The 14,906-nt window shown below is 48.1% G+C and overlaps 1 protein-coding gene across 1 annotated transcript; it reads left to right on the top strand.

Annotated features, from left to right (window-relative positions):
- Window positions 1–105: 105 nt before the first annotated feature.
- Window positions 106–14,614, top strand: GALE (UDP-galactose-4-epimerase). The gene is made up of 11 exons (XM_056846973.1): window positions 106–123; window positions 3,074–3,200; window positions 6,418–6,533; window positions 7,296–7,409; window positions 9,311–9,487; window positions 9,595–9,708; window positions 10,100–10,166; window positions 12,344–12,429; window positions 12,795–12,872; window positions 13,902–14,016; window positions 14,538–14,614. Exons 2-11 carry the CDS (start codon window positions 3,080–3,082, stop codon window positions 14,591–14,593), a joined length of 1,044 nt encoding a protein of 347 aa, XP_056702951.1. The 5' UTR covers window positions 106–123; window positions 3,074–3,079; the 3' UTR covers window positions 14,594–14,614.
- Window positions 14,615–14,906: the final 292 nt, after the last annotated feature.

The raw sequence follows: 14,906 nt of genomic DNA, 5'->3' as shown, positions 1-14,906 counted from the left end.
CTTGTTCCTGGGCAAAATGGGGTGGATCCCCACAGTGACTTGGCCTGCCTTCCAAGTCAGAGTCCTTGTAGACACTGTTTCCCTGGAGGCTTTTAGCGAGCACCAGAACCTAAATCTTGGAAGGTAATTTTTATTCCTGTGCATTTAATTTTAATTAAACGTAGATGAATTTTACATATATATATATTTGAATGGATAGTTTAAAGGGTGGGTGGACCATGGCAGTGAAGGAATGTTGAATGGGGGGAAAGGGGAGGGGAGGCTCCTAGTGGCTGATCTATTCTGGACCGCCGCCACCACCACCCCTTTTTCTTCTCACTGCTTAGTTTGAGAGCTCTAAGAATTCAGACCTACCTAGACTTGGGAGGGTTTGTTTTGGTGATTCAGCGGTGGGCATTCTGCCCGTGCTCAGAGGGGGCTGAAGAAGTGACCTCTGTCTCACAGAAGCTCATGCTGGATTAAATGTGGTTAGTCTTTCAAGGTGCCACCGGACTGTGGTTTTCTTACAATAGACGTAACACTGCTACCCCTCTGAAATTGTCCGTGCTAGCCCGTTTCAAGGGTCGAAGGAACAGCCAGGGCAGGGGTAGGGATAGCAGATCCATAGCCAGGAATTTTGGGGTGAAGCTGTGGTCTCTGGGTATGCTGGGTGGGGCCCTAATGAAAGCCAATGTGAAACAGATGGTCTGGATTTAGGTTTTTGCTGGTATGGTTGAAAACTGAATTTTTAAATAACGTTATTAAACAAGTGCTGAGTAATCACCCCAGTGGGTTGGACCCTCAGACCCACTCCATCAACAGCGGCCCTTCTCCCCCAGGACAAAAAGCCACTTCATTTCTTGCAGTGGGGGAAAAACAACCCTATTCAAAGAACAGATTTTCAGGATCCAACCCCAGCACTGTTGGACAGGGCTAGAAGTAAGTGTTTGCTGAGCAATTAGGCTGAGAATGATGTCTGCACCTTTTCCCTAAGGGCTAGAAACCTAAACTTTTAAAAAATTAACACTGAATATTCAGAGAAGTATGCTGAAATATCCTTCATTGGCCAAGCCAACCTTTTGCTCAAATGATATCCTTTTTGACCCTTCCGCTATGCTACTTGGTATGCTGGAGCTAGGGTTGCCAACCTCCAGGTAGTAGCTGGAGAGCTCCTGCTATTACAACTGATCTCCAGCCGATAGAGATCAGTTCACCTGGAGAAAATGGCTGCTTTGGCAATTGGACTCTGTGACATTGAAGTCCCTCCCCAAACCCTGCCCTCCTCAGGCTCCTCCCCCAAAACCACCTGCCGGTGGCGAAGAAGGACCTGGCAACCCTAGCTGGACCCCTCTCCCACCCTTACCCTTAATGCTTTTATGTGCCTTCTTCAAAGCCCTTCCTGAACTACCTATTTTGTGTTGCTTAGTAGTTGTTGCTAATTTTTAAAAAACTTATTCCTTACATCAAGTCTTTCTTGAGGGCAACCGTATAATGAAATTTATTCTTGCCGTGAAATCTGTTAGATACTTTAATTTCCCAGCGGCATGCTTTTTTTGTTTGTTTCCAACCTGGGTGAGGACTTAATTGGTTCTATACAGCACTTCGCACAAAGATAAATAGGAATTCTGAACCCACAAGGTGAAAAAGAAATTTGCAGTTTTCCTTCTGAAATGTCTGATTTTGAAGGGGGAAAAGGAGGAGGCTAAAAACACATTTAGGCTCCCCCCCCCCCACTAATGCCTTCAATATATCACCTTTTAGTGCTAAAAGCTGACTTATTATTCTGTCTTACAAGGTTGCTGTCAAGGTAACCGTCAACTGTCAAGTTGGCTGGGGCTAGCACATGACCGAGCAGGGATTTGAACACAGATCTCCATTCTACATCCCATCCTGGATTTTATTTGTTTATTTAATTTTATTTGTTCAATTTTGTCCCACTCATTCCCAAACGAGTCGGGCTCAGAATGGCTACCAATACTCCATATCATTAACTAAATAAACATACAAACAGTATAACCAATATAATTAGGGTTGCCAGCTCCTGGTTGGGAAATACCTGGAGATTTTGAGGGCAAAGCCTGAGGAGGGCGGGGTTTGGAGAGGGCTTTAATGCCATAAAGTCCGATTGCCAAAGCAGCCATTTTCTCCAGGGGAACTGATCTCTATTGGCAGGAGATCAGTTGTAATAGCAGGAAATCTCCAGCCACCACCTGGAGGTTGGCAACTGTAAACAACCAAAAAACCCCTGAATTTAACAATACATCTAAAAATATATCGGAAATACTTAAAAAGATGGCGCCCTCAATTCTCCCTTAACAAAGTGCACAGCAGCAGCAACGATCAGATGTAATAGTACAAAGGTACAGCGCAGAAATACTCAGCAGGGGATCATTTCCTGAGAGGGATCCAGCAGGGATCATTTACTGGGAGGGATCCAGCAGGGATCATTTACTGGGAGGGATCCAACAGGGAGGCCAACTGATGGGCAACCGTCGCTGCCCTCAACCATAAGCCCGGTGGAACATCTCCATCTTACAGGCCCTGTGGAACTGCGTCAAATCCAGGGCATCACTCTACCTAGTAATTTTGGAGACTATAGGGATATTTAGTTTGGAGGTCTGGTTTTGTATTGTATATAATTAGCATTTTTATATTACTTCATATTGTCTAAAAGCCTATTTGTGCCTGTTAATTGACACTCTAACCACTATACCATGCTCTCTCTCTCTCTCTACCTTCTATAAAGCTGTTTCATTTGAACACCCTTTATCCTGGGTGTAATTTAAAAAATAAAAGGGAGGAGACTGGGGGGGCAGTTCCAGAACATGATTAGTCCAGCCAGAAGTAAATGCGGCCCATGGCCAAAAGTGACATTCCCATTACTGATACCTCAATAAGGGGCTCTTTCACTGAGCATTCTGTTTTTCAGGAGCATCTCTACAGTGCTACGGGAGGTGTTATTGTACAAAGCAATGCATGCCATGCAGGTCCAGCCCAGCTGGGAACTTCACTGCACCTAGTTCTACGTAAAGCTCTTGTGGCTCTTAGGAGAGAGACTGGGGACCTCTCCTGAGGCTTTTTTGTGCTGTTGCAGGTGAAGATGTCGGAGAAGATCCTCGTGACTGGTGGAGCCGGCTACATAGGAAGCCACTGCGTGCTGGAGCTGATTGAGGCGGGCTACACCCCCGTGGTCATTGATAATTTTCACAATGCCATCCGAGGTAAGGTGGGGGCTGAGCCGTACTCCGTAGGATCTTGACGAGGGGAATCTTGCCACAGTGACTCCAGGCCCTTGACACTGCCAAGCTAGATTACCGCAATGTGCTCTGCATGGGGCCTGCCTTTGCAGATGGCATGGAAACTTCAGTCCATTTAAAGTTGAGCAGGAAGACGGCTGTTAGCCACATGCCAGTGTGTACATAATTGAACACATGAAGCTGCCTTATACTGAATCCGACCCTCGGTCCATCAAAGTCAGTATTGTCTCCTCAAACAGGCAGCGGCTCTCCAGGGTCTCAGGCAGAGGCCTTTCACATCACCTCCTTGCCTAGTCCCTGTAACTGGAGATGGTGGGGATTGAACCTGGGACCTTCTGCATGCCAAGCAGATGCTCTACCACTGAGCCACAGCCCCAAAATATTCAAAATATTGGCATTTAAAGAAATGCAAAGAGGAGGAAAACCTCAAACTGGTATCCAAGAAGGACTTCCTAAATTCCTATAGGTCAGACATTCCAGTATTATAATATAGTATAGTAAACACAGGAGAAAATTTGGCTAGGAGTCTGAAAATTTCCTCACACGGCCTTTGAAATACGCATTAATGCTAGCAATGAGAATCTATCTCAAAACACAACAGGACTAATTAAAATTCATTTTGGGCTACCTTTTATAGGTTTTCCTTCTTTTTTTTCCCTCACACGGCCTTTGAAATACACATTAATGCTAGCAATGAGAATCTATCTCAAAACATAACAGGACTAATTAAAATTCATTTTGGGCTACCTTTTATAGGTTTTCCTTCTTTTTTTTTCATTTTCGGCTTTTGTGCTGTTCCTCATTTTCCTGGCTTTAACCTTTAAACTTCTGAACAGCCTGGATCCACAACCCCTGAAGGGCCAACAGCTCCCATAGAAGCCTACCCAAGCTTTTCTTTCTTTTTATGCAAAACAGTAATCTGAAAAGAATAGGATACTAACTCACAATATTATATCCAAAGATACATAAGGTTGAACTCCATCTTGGAATCCACTGTTGCAAAATGTGGCAAACAGAGATGGTTTCTTTACAAGCAAATGAATTATGTTACTAAACATATTCTCAGAGCTGAGAGGTCAGTTTTGGCATTAGTGTGGATTTTCAATTATAAATCTGCAATTCAAACTGTAATTGAAAATGGGTTTTAACTTTTTTTCCCCTAATTGGGTGCTGTGCTTAGCTTTGCTGTGTTAGGTAAACTGAGGATCATCCCTAAATCAGATCTCACAACTCACCAGTTGAAACAGCTTTACAAGTTTCATCCTGGTCTCTACTTCATGTAGTCTTGTCTTTGGTGATGAAGCAGGTAGCTACAAAAGACTTTTTGATTGTGGCCCCTCACCTGTGAAACGCCGACCCTCTGTTGTGGTGCTTTATGCCAGAATCTTTCTTTCTTTCGGCAGGTATTTGAATTGCAATTTTAACACTCACTTTAGGCTGGTTTTACCTGCTGCTGTTTTTACTTTTCAAAATAATTGTCATTTTTTTCTGCTGAGCTCTCTGTTTTAGCCTCAGCAGCATTTTTGTAGTGGGGAGCACCTAGGGTGGATTTTTCAGGGAGTTGCAGAATACAAATATTTGGAAGAAATAGGACTGTAGTTTAACAGCGGCCATGTTTTGAATTTAGGGAGGGCTGGTGTGTGTGTGATACTAGCGGTGCCCATTCCAGACAAAGTGTCTTGGCCAGTGTGTGAGACAGAATGTCGGACTAGATGGACCACTGGTCTGATCCAGCAGGGCTCTTCTGATGTCTTCCGTCCTCTCCTCCCTTATAGGATACATGAGGCTTTGATGGATCCCTGCCCTGCTTGTTTCATCTTTATTCCGCTCTTCCTCAAAGGGCTCAGGTCCCCCCCATTTTATCCTCACAGCAACCCTGTGAGGTAGGTTAGACTGAGTGGATGATTGGCTCAAGATCACCCAGTAAGATTCCATGGCAGAATGAGTGTTTCAACCTGGATCCAGTCCTAACCCAACAGTGTTAACAACTATATTACATTGACTTAGTTGCTTCCTCATACTGGCAAGGGTGCCTTTTGCCAATTTTTAATGTATTATTTTATTTAAGTATTTATTCCCTGCATTTCCTTTTGGCTCAAGGCAGCTCGGGTGGAATTTCGCTCATATAAAAGACTTTGCTTGTGCTTTGGCAAAATTTCTGCTGGTGCTGATGGGGTAGGGGGAAGCATCAAGGAGTCCTTTTGCTTGCCTGCATGCACACATAGGTTTCCTCATAGGACCCAGAGGTAACATTTGGGGAGGGGTGTATGTGTGAGATTTGAGGCTGGAGAAAGGCTGATTAGCTTCTCTTTCCCTCAAATCTCACCCCCAGTGGCTGCGCTGTATGTATTTTTTAAAAGAGTCAAAGAATGACCAGTACCTCTACTCTCACCCTAAGAGGCAGGCTTGATTTATACCTGATGCCCTCGCCCTCACATGGCTCCTTCTTGATTAAATTGGACCACTATCCATGCCAAATTAGATGTGGGCAAAGGTTTTTCCCCTTGTCTAGAATCATAGAATAGAATCATAGAGTTGGAAGGGACCACCAGGGTCATCAAGTCCTACCCCCTGCACAATGCAGGAAATTCACAACTACCTCCCCCCCACACCCCTAGTGACCAGAAGATGGCCAAGATGCCCTCCCTCTCATAATCTGCCTAAGGTCACAGAATCAGCATTGCTGACAGATGGCCATCTAGCCTCTTCTTAAAAACCTCCAGGGAAGGAGAGCTCATCACCTCCCAAGGAAGCCTGTTCCACTGAGGAACCGCTTTAACTGTTAGAAAATTCTTTCTAATGCCTAGACGGAAACTCTTTTGATTTAATTTCAATCCGTTGGTTCTGGTCCGACCTTCTTGGGCAACAGAAAACAACTCAAAGTCAAACCTGGCTTGCACACAAAGGCAGGAATAAAGGAGTGGGTGGGGAGTCCTTGGGGTCAGGCGGAGGCCCGATAGGTTGTCCTCAAGGGCTAGATTTGAGTTGCTGGGGTGTCAGTTGCTCACCCCTACCCTCAGGGTGGGGTGGGATGGTGGTGGTGGGGTGGGATGGTGGTGGGGTGGGATGGTGGTGGTGGGGAGTCTGACTCAGACTTAGAGGCTTTGTTCAGAAAGCATCAGTAGGTGGGGCATGAGGCCCCACTCTGCCTCGGTGTCAAAAGCAGGCTCTCCTCCCCCAGGGGGCAAGGCCTTGCCTGAGAGCATTCAGCGGGTGCAGGAGATAGTCGGGAAGGAGATCCTTTTCCAGGAGCTGGATGTTCTCGATGAAGCCGGCATCCAGGAGCTCTTCAAAAAGGTGAGAGGACCTGGTCCTGACGCTACTGTCTCTGTCGGAACGGGTATGGGGGGCACGGCTTCCTTCTTCACCAGCCTGGCTCAGTTTTTACTCTTACTGTGGAACAGCACTAGGGACTTACCTCCTTGCAAGAGGTTTCCCACCTCTGAGGTCCTAGTGAGCTTGGGCCACGCTGGAGTCTCTTTGGGGAGACGGAAGAGCTCCTGCTTCTTGCCTCTGCTCAGCTTTGGGGTAGGGTTGAGGGCTTTTATAATCCCTTGAGGTTCAGGTGATCCATGAATGGAGCTCCAAGTGGGTCCCCCCACCTTAAATAGCAGGTGCACGCAGGACCCATGCACATATGCAGTTTAGAGGGGAAAATAACCCCCAAGAGCTGCATTCATGGAACGCCAAGGCATCTCGTCTGGGTTGGCCCTGTGAGGTTGCATCTGCAGCTCTGTTGCTGCAGCAGGACCAGGGACAGGAGACGTGGCTCTCTTTTGAACTGGCCCAAAGCAATCCAGCTGCTGATGGTCCGGAGTATCATCTGGCTCCTTCATGGCGGCAAAGACATTCCCCCTACGTTACAGTCTTGTCTTCCTACCACGGACTCCATAACCATCTCTGTGGAAGAACAGCATGCGGGAATCTGCTTTTTCCTGTACGGCGTGCAATGGATCCTAGTGCATTTCGGTCCCCCATTCTTAAAGAAGCTAAGCGTGAATGTGAATTTGGCACGAAGGTCCTTAAAAATGCCCCCTCCCCTCTGCTTTTCCTTAACAGCATCGTTTCTCGGCCGTGATGCATTTAGCAGGGCTCAAAGCAGTCGGAGAGTCAGTCCAGAAGCCGCTGGAATACTACAAGGTGAACCTCACTGGGACCATCCGCTTACTGGAGGTGAGCAGCTGGTTGCCTTGTACACACTAATCTGTCTGACCCGTGTTAAAATCCACCTGGAGGGAGAAGGTACATTCAGTTTCTCTGTCGCATTCATCCGTCATGAATCTCGAGAGGAAGGAAGGTCCGAACTTCCTGCTTCGCATCTCGTGTGAAAACCATCTCCACATCAGCCTAAGCCAAGGATAGCCCCCTTCTGCAGTGTGAGTTTGATCCCCCCCACCCCACCCCCGTGCGCGCACACACACACACACACTTCCCCAGCCACAATGTTACTGCTACCGGGTTGGGCCCCAAGCAGCTGGTGACTTTGTGCATGTGGCCCTGCCAGCAGTGCCGTTAAGCATTTTGCAAAGCGTCTGGCCCAGCACGCACCCCTGCGAGGGAAGAGAAGACACCCCAGAGGCAGTGGTAGAGCATCTGCTTGGCACACAGAAGGTCCCAGGTTCAATCTCCCTGCCATCTCCAGTTAAAGAGACTAGGCGAGTAGGTGATGTGAAAGACCCTTGCCTGAAACCCTGGAGAGCTGCTGCCGGTCAGAACATACAACGATGGCTTTGATGGACCCAGAGTCTTATTCAGTATAAGGCAGCTTATACTGACTTTGATGGGACCAAGGGTTTGATTCAGTATAAGGCAGCTTCATGTGATGCGAGATGTTGGCTGTGTCAGAGGTGATGCCTCGCAGGGGTGTTGGAAATCACTTCTGATCTGAACAGGAGTCCTGAGGGAAGTGAGAGCTGGTACCCCAGAGGGATGCAGCTCCTCTCGCTTTAGTGCTGCAAGGGATGCTGGCTAGGGCAGAGGCAACGTTGCTTAAGGATACCTGCTTCCCAAATCATACAAACATCTGAAGCTGCCTTACCAAATCAGATCCTTAGCCCATCTGGAAAGCCACTGTGGTGCACTGGTTAGAGTGTTGGACTAGGATCTGGGAGAGCTGGGTATGAATCCCCACTCTGCAGCGGAAGCTTGCTGGGTATCCATGGGCCAGTCTTTTTCTCCGAGCCTAGCCAACCTCACAAGGTTGCTGTGAGGATAAAACGGAGGCGGGGAGAATGATGTATGCCACCTTGAGCTCCTTGGTGGAGGGGCAGGATAACAATGTACTAAATAGATTGGCATTCACTACTGGAACATACTGGAACACAGGGGATTAGACAGACTCGCGGACGAGACATCCATTAATGGCTACTAGCTATGGTGACAAAAGGGAAGCTCTGTGCCCAAAGGCAGCAAACCTTTGAAAACAAGTCCTAGAGAGCCAGCGTGGTGTAGTGGTTAAGAGCGGTGGTTTGGAGCAGTGGAGTCTAATGTGGACAACTGGGTTTGATTCCCCACTCCTCCACGAGTGGCGGACTCTGATCTGGTGAACTGGGCTGGTTTCCCCACTCCTACACATGAAGCCAGCTGGGTGACCTTAGGCCAGTCACAGCTCTCTTAGAGCTTTCTCGGCCCTAGCTACCTCACAGGGCGTCTGTTGGGGGGAGGGGAAGGGAAGGTGATTGTAAGCCGGCTTGATTCTCCCTTAAGTAGGAGAGAAAGTCGGCAAATAAAAACCAACTCCTCTTCTTCTTCAGAGGAGGAGGTGACACCAGAGGAAGGTCTATGCCTCTGTGCTGTTGGCTGGCCCACCAGAGTATGTGGTTGTCCACTGAGTGAGACAGGATTCTGGTTAGTGTAGCAAGACCTGGGTTCGGGTTCCCCCTCAGCCATGAAATGTTTGGGGTTACTGTCTCTTAGCTTAGCCTTCCTCATTGGGGTGGGGCGATTATAAAACGATGCAGAGAACCACATACGTCACCCTGACTGCTCTGTGGAGGAAAAAAGTCAAGATAAAATGGTTTGTAAGCGTGGAAGGAGAATCTAATCAGTCGGCATTCTTCCCCCTTCCTCCCAAGACCATGAAAGCGCACGGGGTCAAGAATCTGGTGTTCAGCAGCTCGGCCACGGTCTATGGGGCCCCTGCCTACCTCCCCCTTGATGAAAACCATCCCGTTGGTGGCTGTACGAATCCCTATGGCAAGTCCAAGTATTTCATCGAAGAGATGATCCAAGATTTGTGCAAGGCTGAGCCGGTAAGGAAGCAGCCCTGTACACTTGAGAGCCCTTGAAACTTGGATCCTCTCCCCCCCGCCCCGCAGGCTAGAGTTTTCTAACAAGATTGTCACATTTCTGTTCCCAGGACTGGAATGCTGTTCTTCTGCGATATTTCAACCCTATCGGAGCCCATAAGTCGGGAAGGATAGGAGAGGATCCCCAGGGCATCCCGAACAACCTGATGCCTTATGTTGCACAGGTACATCTCCAGGATGTGGTGATGGCTGCCAACTTGGAAGGCTTTAAAAGGGGAGTGGACATGTTCATGGAAGAGAGAAGTATTCATGGCTACAAGTCAAAATGGATACTAGTCATTATGCATACCTGTTCTCTCCAGGATCAGAGGAGCATGCTTATTATATTAGATGCTGTGGAACACAGGCAGGATGGTGCTGCTGCAGTCGTCCTGTTTGTGGGCTTCCTAGAGGCACCCGGTTGGCCACTGTGTGAACATAGTTGGACTTGATGGACCTTTGTCTGATCCAGCATGGCCTTTCTTATGTTCTTATGTTCAAGCACATGGGATGAGTTTGCTCTGCTTCCTCAGTTGTCTGGAAATGATTTCAACCATTCCTTCCCATCTGTTCCAGGTGGCAGTGGGACGCAGGGAGTTCCTGAGTGTATTTGGGAATGATTATAACACAGTCGATGGGACAGGTGAGTTGCTGAACAGACACCTGGTTTTAAGAGGTTTGAAGTTTTAAAGGCACAGAGTTCCACTTGTCTGTCTGTCTCTTTCCCGTACACAAACATTTCTGCCTTTAGAAAAGAGCAAGAGTCTAGTAGCACCTTAAAGACTAACAAAATTTCTGGCAGGTTATGAGCTTTCGTGAGCCACAGCTCACTTCTTCAGATACAGCTAGAATGTGAGTCCATCTATCCTTAAGTAGAGAAGAGTGAATTAGACACATAATGGCAATGTAAATGTCAAAAGCAAATAAATGACATTAGCAGGCGTGATTGGATTAGGTGTGATTTGCGGACAGGTAGTAGGCATGGAGAAATCAGCATTGGTAATGAGACAAGAATCTCAGATCTCTATTAAGTCCTGGAGAATCTTGAGCTTCATTATTAGTTGTAATTCAGCAGACTCTCTTTCTAATCTCCCTTTGAAATCCCCTTGTAAGAGAACTGCTACTCTTAAATCAGCAACTAAATGTCCTGGAAGGTTAAAATGTTCCCCCACTGGTATCTGAATGTTGTGGTTTTTGATGTCGCGTCCATTCAGTCTTTGTCACAGGGACTGGCCTGTTTGTCCAGTGTAGGTGGTGGAAGGGCATTGCTGGCATGTGATGGCATAAATCACTGCCTTTGAGAGGTAACTTGCTGTAGTAATTAGAATGCCAGACTAGAATCTGAGACGCACAGGTTTGAACCACTGCTCTGCCATGAAAGCTCAACTGAGTGACTTGGGCCAGTTGTACACTCTCAGCTTAATCTACCTTGCAGGGTTGTTGTGGCGATAAAACAGAGGAGAGCAATGTAAGCTGCTTTGGGTCCCCACGGGGGAGAAAGGGATGTAAGTCAATAAATATGTTTATGGGCCAGCAGAGTCAAATGCAAGTTTCCCACTTGGAATCTTAAGCCCCTCCCACAACACTTGGTGAACTTCAACACTAAATAACTAGTGTGGATGCAAACTGGGGGGGCATGGCTTTTGGCACCCCTCTGGACATATTAAAAAACTTCTTAGCTCTGTAAATGTGATTGTGTATCCTGCAGGCCATTGGCTTATGTCATGAACAAGTGCAGTTCCTGGATAAAAGTAAAGATGCAGTGTGTGGGGGGGAGAGGCTCTTCTGTGGGGAAAGCATTCACGCTGCTTTTCCCCCCACCTTGCTTGAACTGGGGAAAGGTTTGCTATTGAAGAAGAATTGTTTTTTATATGCCAACTTTCTCTACTACTTAAGGCAGAATCAAACCGGCTTACAGGTCACCTTCCCTTCTCCTCCCCACAACAGACACCCTGTGAGGTAGGTGGGGCTGAGACAGCTCTAAGAGCTGTGACTAGCCCAAGGTCACCCAGCTGGCTTCATGTACAGGAATGGGGAAACCAACCCAGTTCACCAGATTAGTGTCCGCCGCTCATGTGGAGGAGTGGGGAATCAAACATGGTTCTCCAGATTGCAGTCCACCTCTCCAAACCACCACTCTTGCAAGGGAGCTGTGAACTGGGCATAGCCAGTGATTCAGGTGTGGAAGGCAGAGGAATAAGGAGGGCTGATATGGGGGGGTGAAGAGCATCATCAAGGACTCGGATGAGAGAAGTTTTCTTCCCAAAGGGGCTGGAGGCTCACCCCCGCCCCTCTCCATCCTGCCTTCCACCTCTGCTGAAGAGGTTCTGGAGCTACCTGGGGAAGGGGAAGTTTTCTGTTTCAGTCCATCACAGCCGTGAGAGTTCGGGGGAAGCAACCGCATACATACATTTGTGCAAAGCAAAATTAAAATGTGTGTTAGCTGGTCAGAGAGGGCACACCCATGTGGAGGCATGCAGACATGTAAATACTGGGGGGGGGTCCCCACTGGACTGAGAATTAATAGCAAAAGTTGCCCAGCCAGAAGTTTCCTTACCTGCCCCCTGGTCAGCACAAGGGATACATTGGAAGAGAGAGCGATTGGGAAATGGGGGGGTTCAGGTCACCATTTAAAAGAGGATGGAGATGCTTCCTGGTGGGGGAGGCTGAACAGACATTAAGCCCACAGCCCTCATGGCTAAGATCTTATGGACATGTCGCCCTGTATTTAAACACTCTGCTGACCATGTACTGGGGGTGTCAGACTGCTCAGCCTGGGCGGCTGCAGAACTAGCTGATGGGCTCCCTGTCCTCCTGCAGGCGTTAGAGATTACATCCATGTGGTGGATCTGGCCAAGGGCCATATTGCAGCGCTGAAGAAGCTGAAGGAGAACTGCAGCTGCAAGGTAGGTGAGAAGCTCTGGCACGTTTTGGACGACCCTCCCCTCCTTTGAGTACCAAGGTGTGCTGCCTGATTGACAGACTGGTCACCTGACTTCCCACCTTACTCCTGTCTGCAATATTTGGCAACTTTTCCTGCATCAGTGCAGAAGACATCCTTTGTTCAGTGGAGTCAGGCCTGGTGTAGTCTTTCATTTGCACACATCCTGCAAACTAATAAAAAAGTTCCAGATGCTTTGTCTCCAGCAGAATTTTATTCTGGTCTCATGAGTCACATACGTGCCAATGCTGTTTTTTTGTTTTGTTTCTGTTGCTCATTTAAGATGCTATAGAAATAACAAATGTAAGAGAGGGCATGTCCTCTTTATAGATATACAACCTCGGGACCGGTGTTGGCTACTCCGTCCTGCAGATGGTCAAAGCCATGGAGAAGGCATCAGGAAGGGAGGTAAAGTGTCAAGCCAGGGTCTGCACGGAGGGGATTAACTCCTGCTGTGGTCCAGGAAAGGAAGACCACCACCTTCTATGGGCCAGCTTATGGTACACTTCCAGCATGTCTTACAGTCTGAACAGCATGGTGTAGTGGTTAAGAGTGGTGGACTCTAATCTGGAGAACCAGGTTTGATTCCCTGCTCCTCCACATGAAGCCAGCTGGGTGACCTTGGGCCAGTCACAGTTCTCTTCAAACTCTCTCACCCTCACCTACCTCACAAGGTGTCTGTTGTGGGGAGGGTAAGGGAAGGAGATTGCAAGCAAGTTTGATTCTCCTTAAAAAGGTAGAGAAAACCAGCATACAAAAACCAACCAGCATACAAAAAACAATTCTTCTTAAAAAGCCTTCCAAATCTTATTGCTGGGAAAATTACATATGTGTTCAGAGTACCCTCACCTGATGCTCTGCACAAGTTTTGATTTTTAACTCTAGAATTCAGCACATACTTCAGTCTCTTCCTGTAAAAATAAGTGGGTCTTTAAAGTGCATTTAACCTTGGCTGGATCGTGGCCCCATTTACTTCTGAAGAAGGGCTGCGTAACTTGCTCCTGCTAAATCACCCAAAGCCACTCATAATGGGCAGGCAGGGAACAAAGCACAGGAGGCTTATGGAGCAGTTTAGCTGGTCATGGCTTGGGGGCCTTTAGCATTTGACAGCCTCTCCCCCCACACCCCAGTTAACATCTCTGCTCTGAGACTGAAGTGGCCGTTTCTGAGACATTCTGAGGTCTTCCTTTACCTCTTTTCGTTTTTTTCTGCTCAAAGCCAGCTGTCAGTTGTTTTAGAGCAGCGCCCCCCAGTGACTTGTTCTAGGCGCCTCACCATGATTAAGGCCGCTTGCTCTTTTTTCCCCCTGGCCTCTGCCTTAGCAGCAACCCTAGACTTGGTGTCTCTCGGGTCCCTCTTGGCCACAGTAGCTGCACCCCGTCAGTCTGCCACCATCAGCATCCCATCTTGTTGATAAGTTGTCTTGCTTTTGTTCAGCTCAAGTACAAGATCGTTACACGTCGAGAAGGGGACGTGGCCACCTGTTACGCCAACCCTGCCCTTGCGGAGCGGGAGCTGGGCTGGAAAGCTGTTTTCGGGCTGGACAAGATGTGTAAGTAGATGCCACCTTCCAGGCCACCCACCAGCCCTCTTTGCCCCTTGTCTGGGGGTGTTGTTATTGTTATTATTTTGCCATCAACTTATGCCGATCCTTCAGGGCAAGACAAACTGAGATGGGCTGCCAGGGACCAGGCAAGAAAGACCCCTGCCTGAGACCCTGGAGAGACGCTGCTGGTCTATGTAGACAATACTGACTTTGATGGACCAAGGGTCTGAGTCAGTATAAGGCAGCTTCATGTGTTCCATGTGCCATTGCTTGCCTCCGCGTAGCAACCCTGGACTTCCTTGGCTGAAGTACTAACTAGGGCTCACCCTGCTTAGCTTCTGAGATCCGATGAGATCGGGCTAGTCTGGGCCAGGACTCTGGGGTATAGATGTTGGGAAAGTAATGGCCTCCTCCCTATTTCATGGCAGCAGGCAAGCTGTTGAATGGGGTATTGACACATGGCCGAGTGCAGCTCAAGTCGTTCAGCACCTAACCTTTTAACTCTTGCCTCCCTCTCTCCTCTTCAGGTGAGGACTTGTGGAGGTGGCAGTCACAGAACCCCACCGGCTTCAGCAAGAACTAGAGCTCCAGGCAGCGTCTTCCCTTTCCTCTTGCCTTGCGGGGAGAGCTGCCGCCGCCTCTGGGTTCCAAGGACTTCTCATTCAGGGAAGAAAAGGATTCCTGGTTTTATTATTTTTTTTAGCGCCCTCTTCTCCCCTTCAAAATTTCCTTCAACCTGCAGGGAGGGGAAGTTCCGCCACACCAGGACAACCCATGTGGCGTTGGTGTGGTTGGAAAAGTTGTTCGTGTCTCACTTTCCACGAGAAAAAGCAAGGTCACTTTGGTGACTGGGCCGGGAGTTCTGGCATGATCGCCCAGGTCCTCGCTGGCGGGAA

Source organism: Euleptes europaea, chromosome 3 (assembly GCF_029931775.1).
Source record: "Euleptes europaea isolate rEulEur1 chromosome 3, rEulEur1.hap1, whole genome shotgun sequence".
NCBI lineage: Eukaryota > Metazoa > Chordata > Lepidosauria > Squamata > Sphaerodactylidae > Euleptes > Euleptes europaea.
This window is presented reverse-complemented; position numbering and strand designations above follow the sequence as displayed.

Excerpts from the sequence above, each read along its gene's own strand:
- GALE (XM_056846973.1), top strand. The coding sequence starts at position 3,080 with ATGTCGGAGAAGATCCTCGTGACTGGTGGAGCCGGCTACATAGGAAGC. Across the intron at positions 9,488-9,594 it reads ATTTGTGCAAGGCTGAGCCG|GACTGGAATGCTGTTCTTCT; the intron begins GTAAGGAAGCAG and ends TTCTGTTCCCAG. Across the intron at positions 12,430-12,794 it reads AGGAGAACTGCAGCTGCAAG|ATATACAACCTCGGGACCGG; the intron begins GTAGGTGAGAAG and ends TCCTCTTTATAG.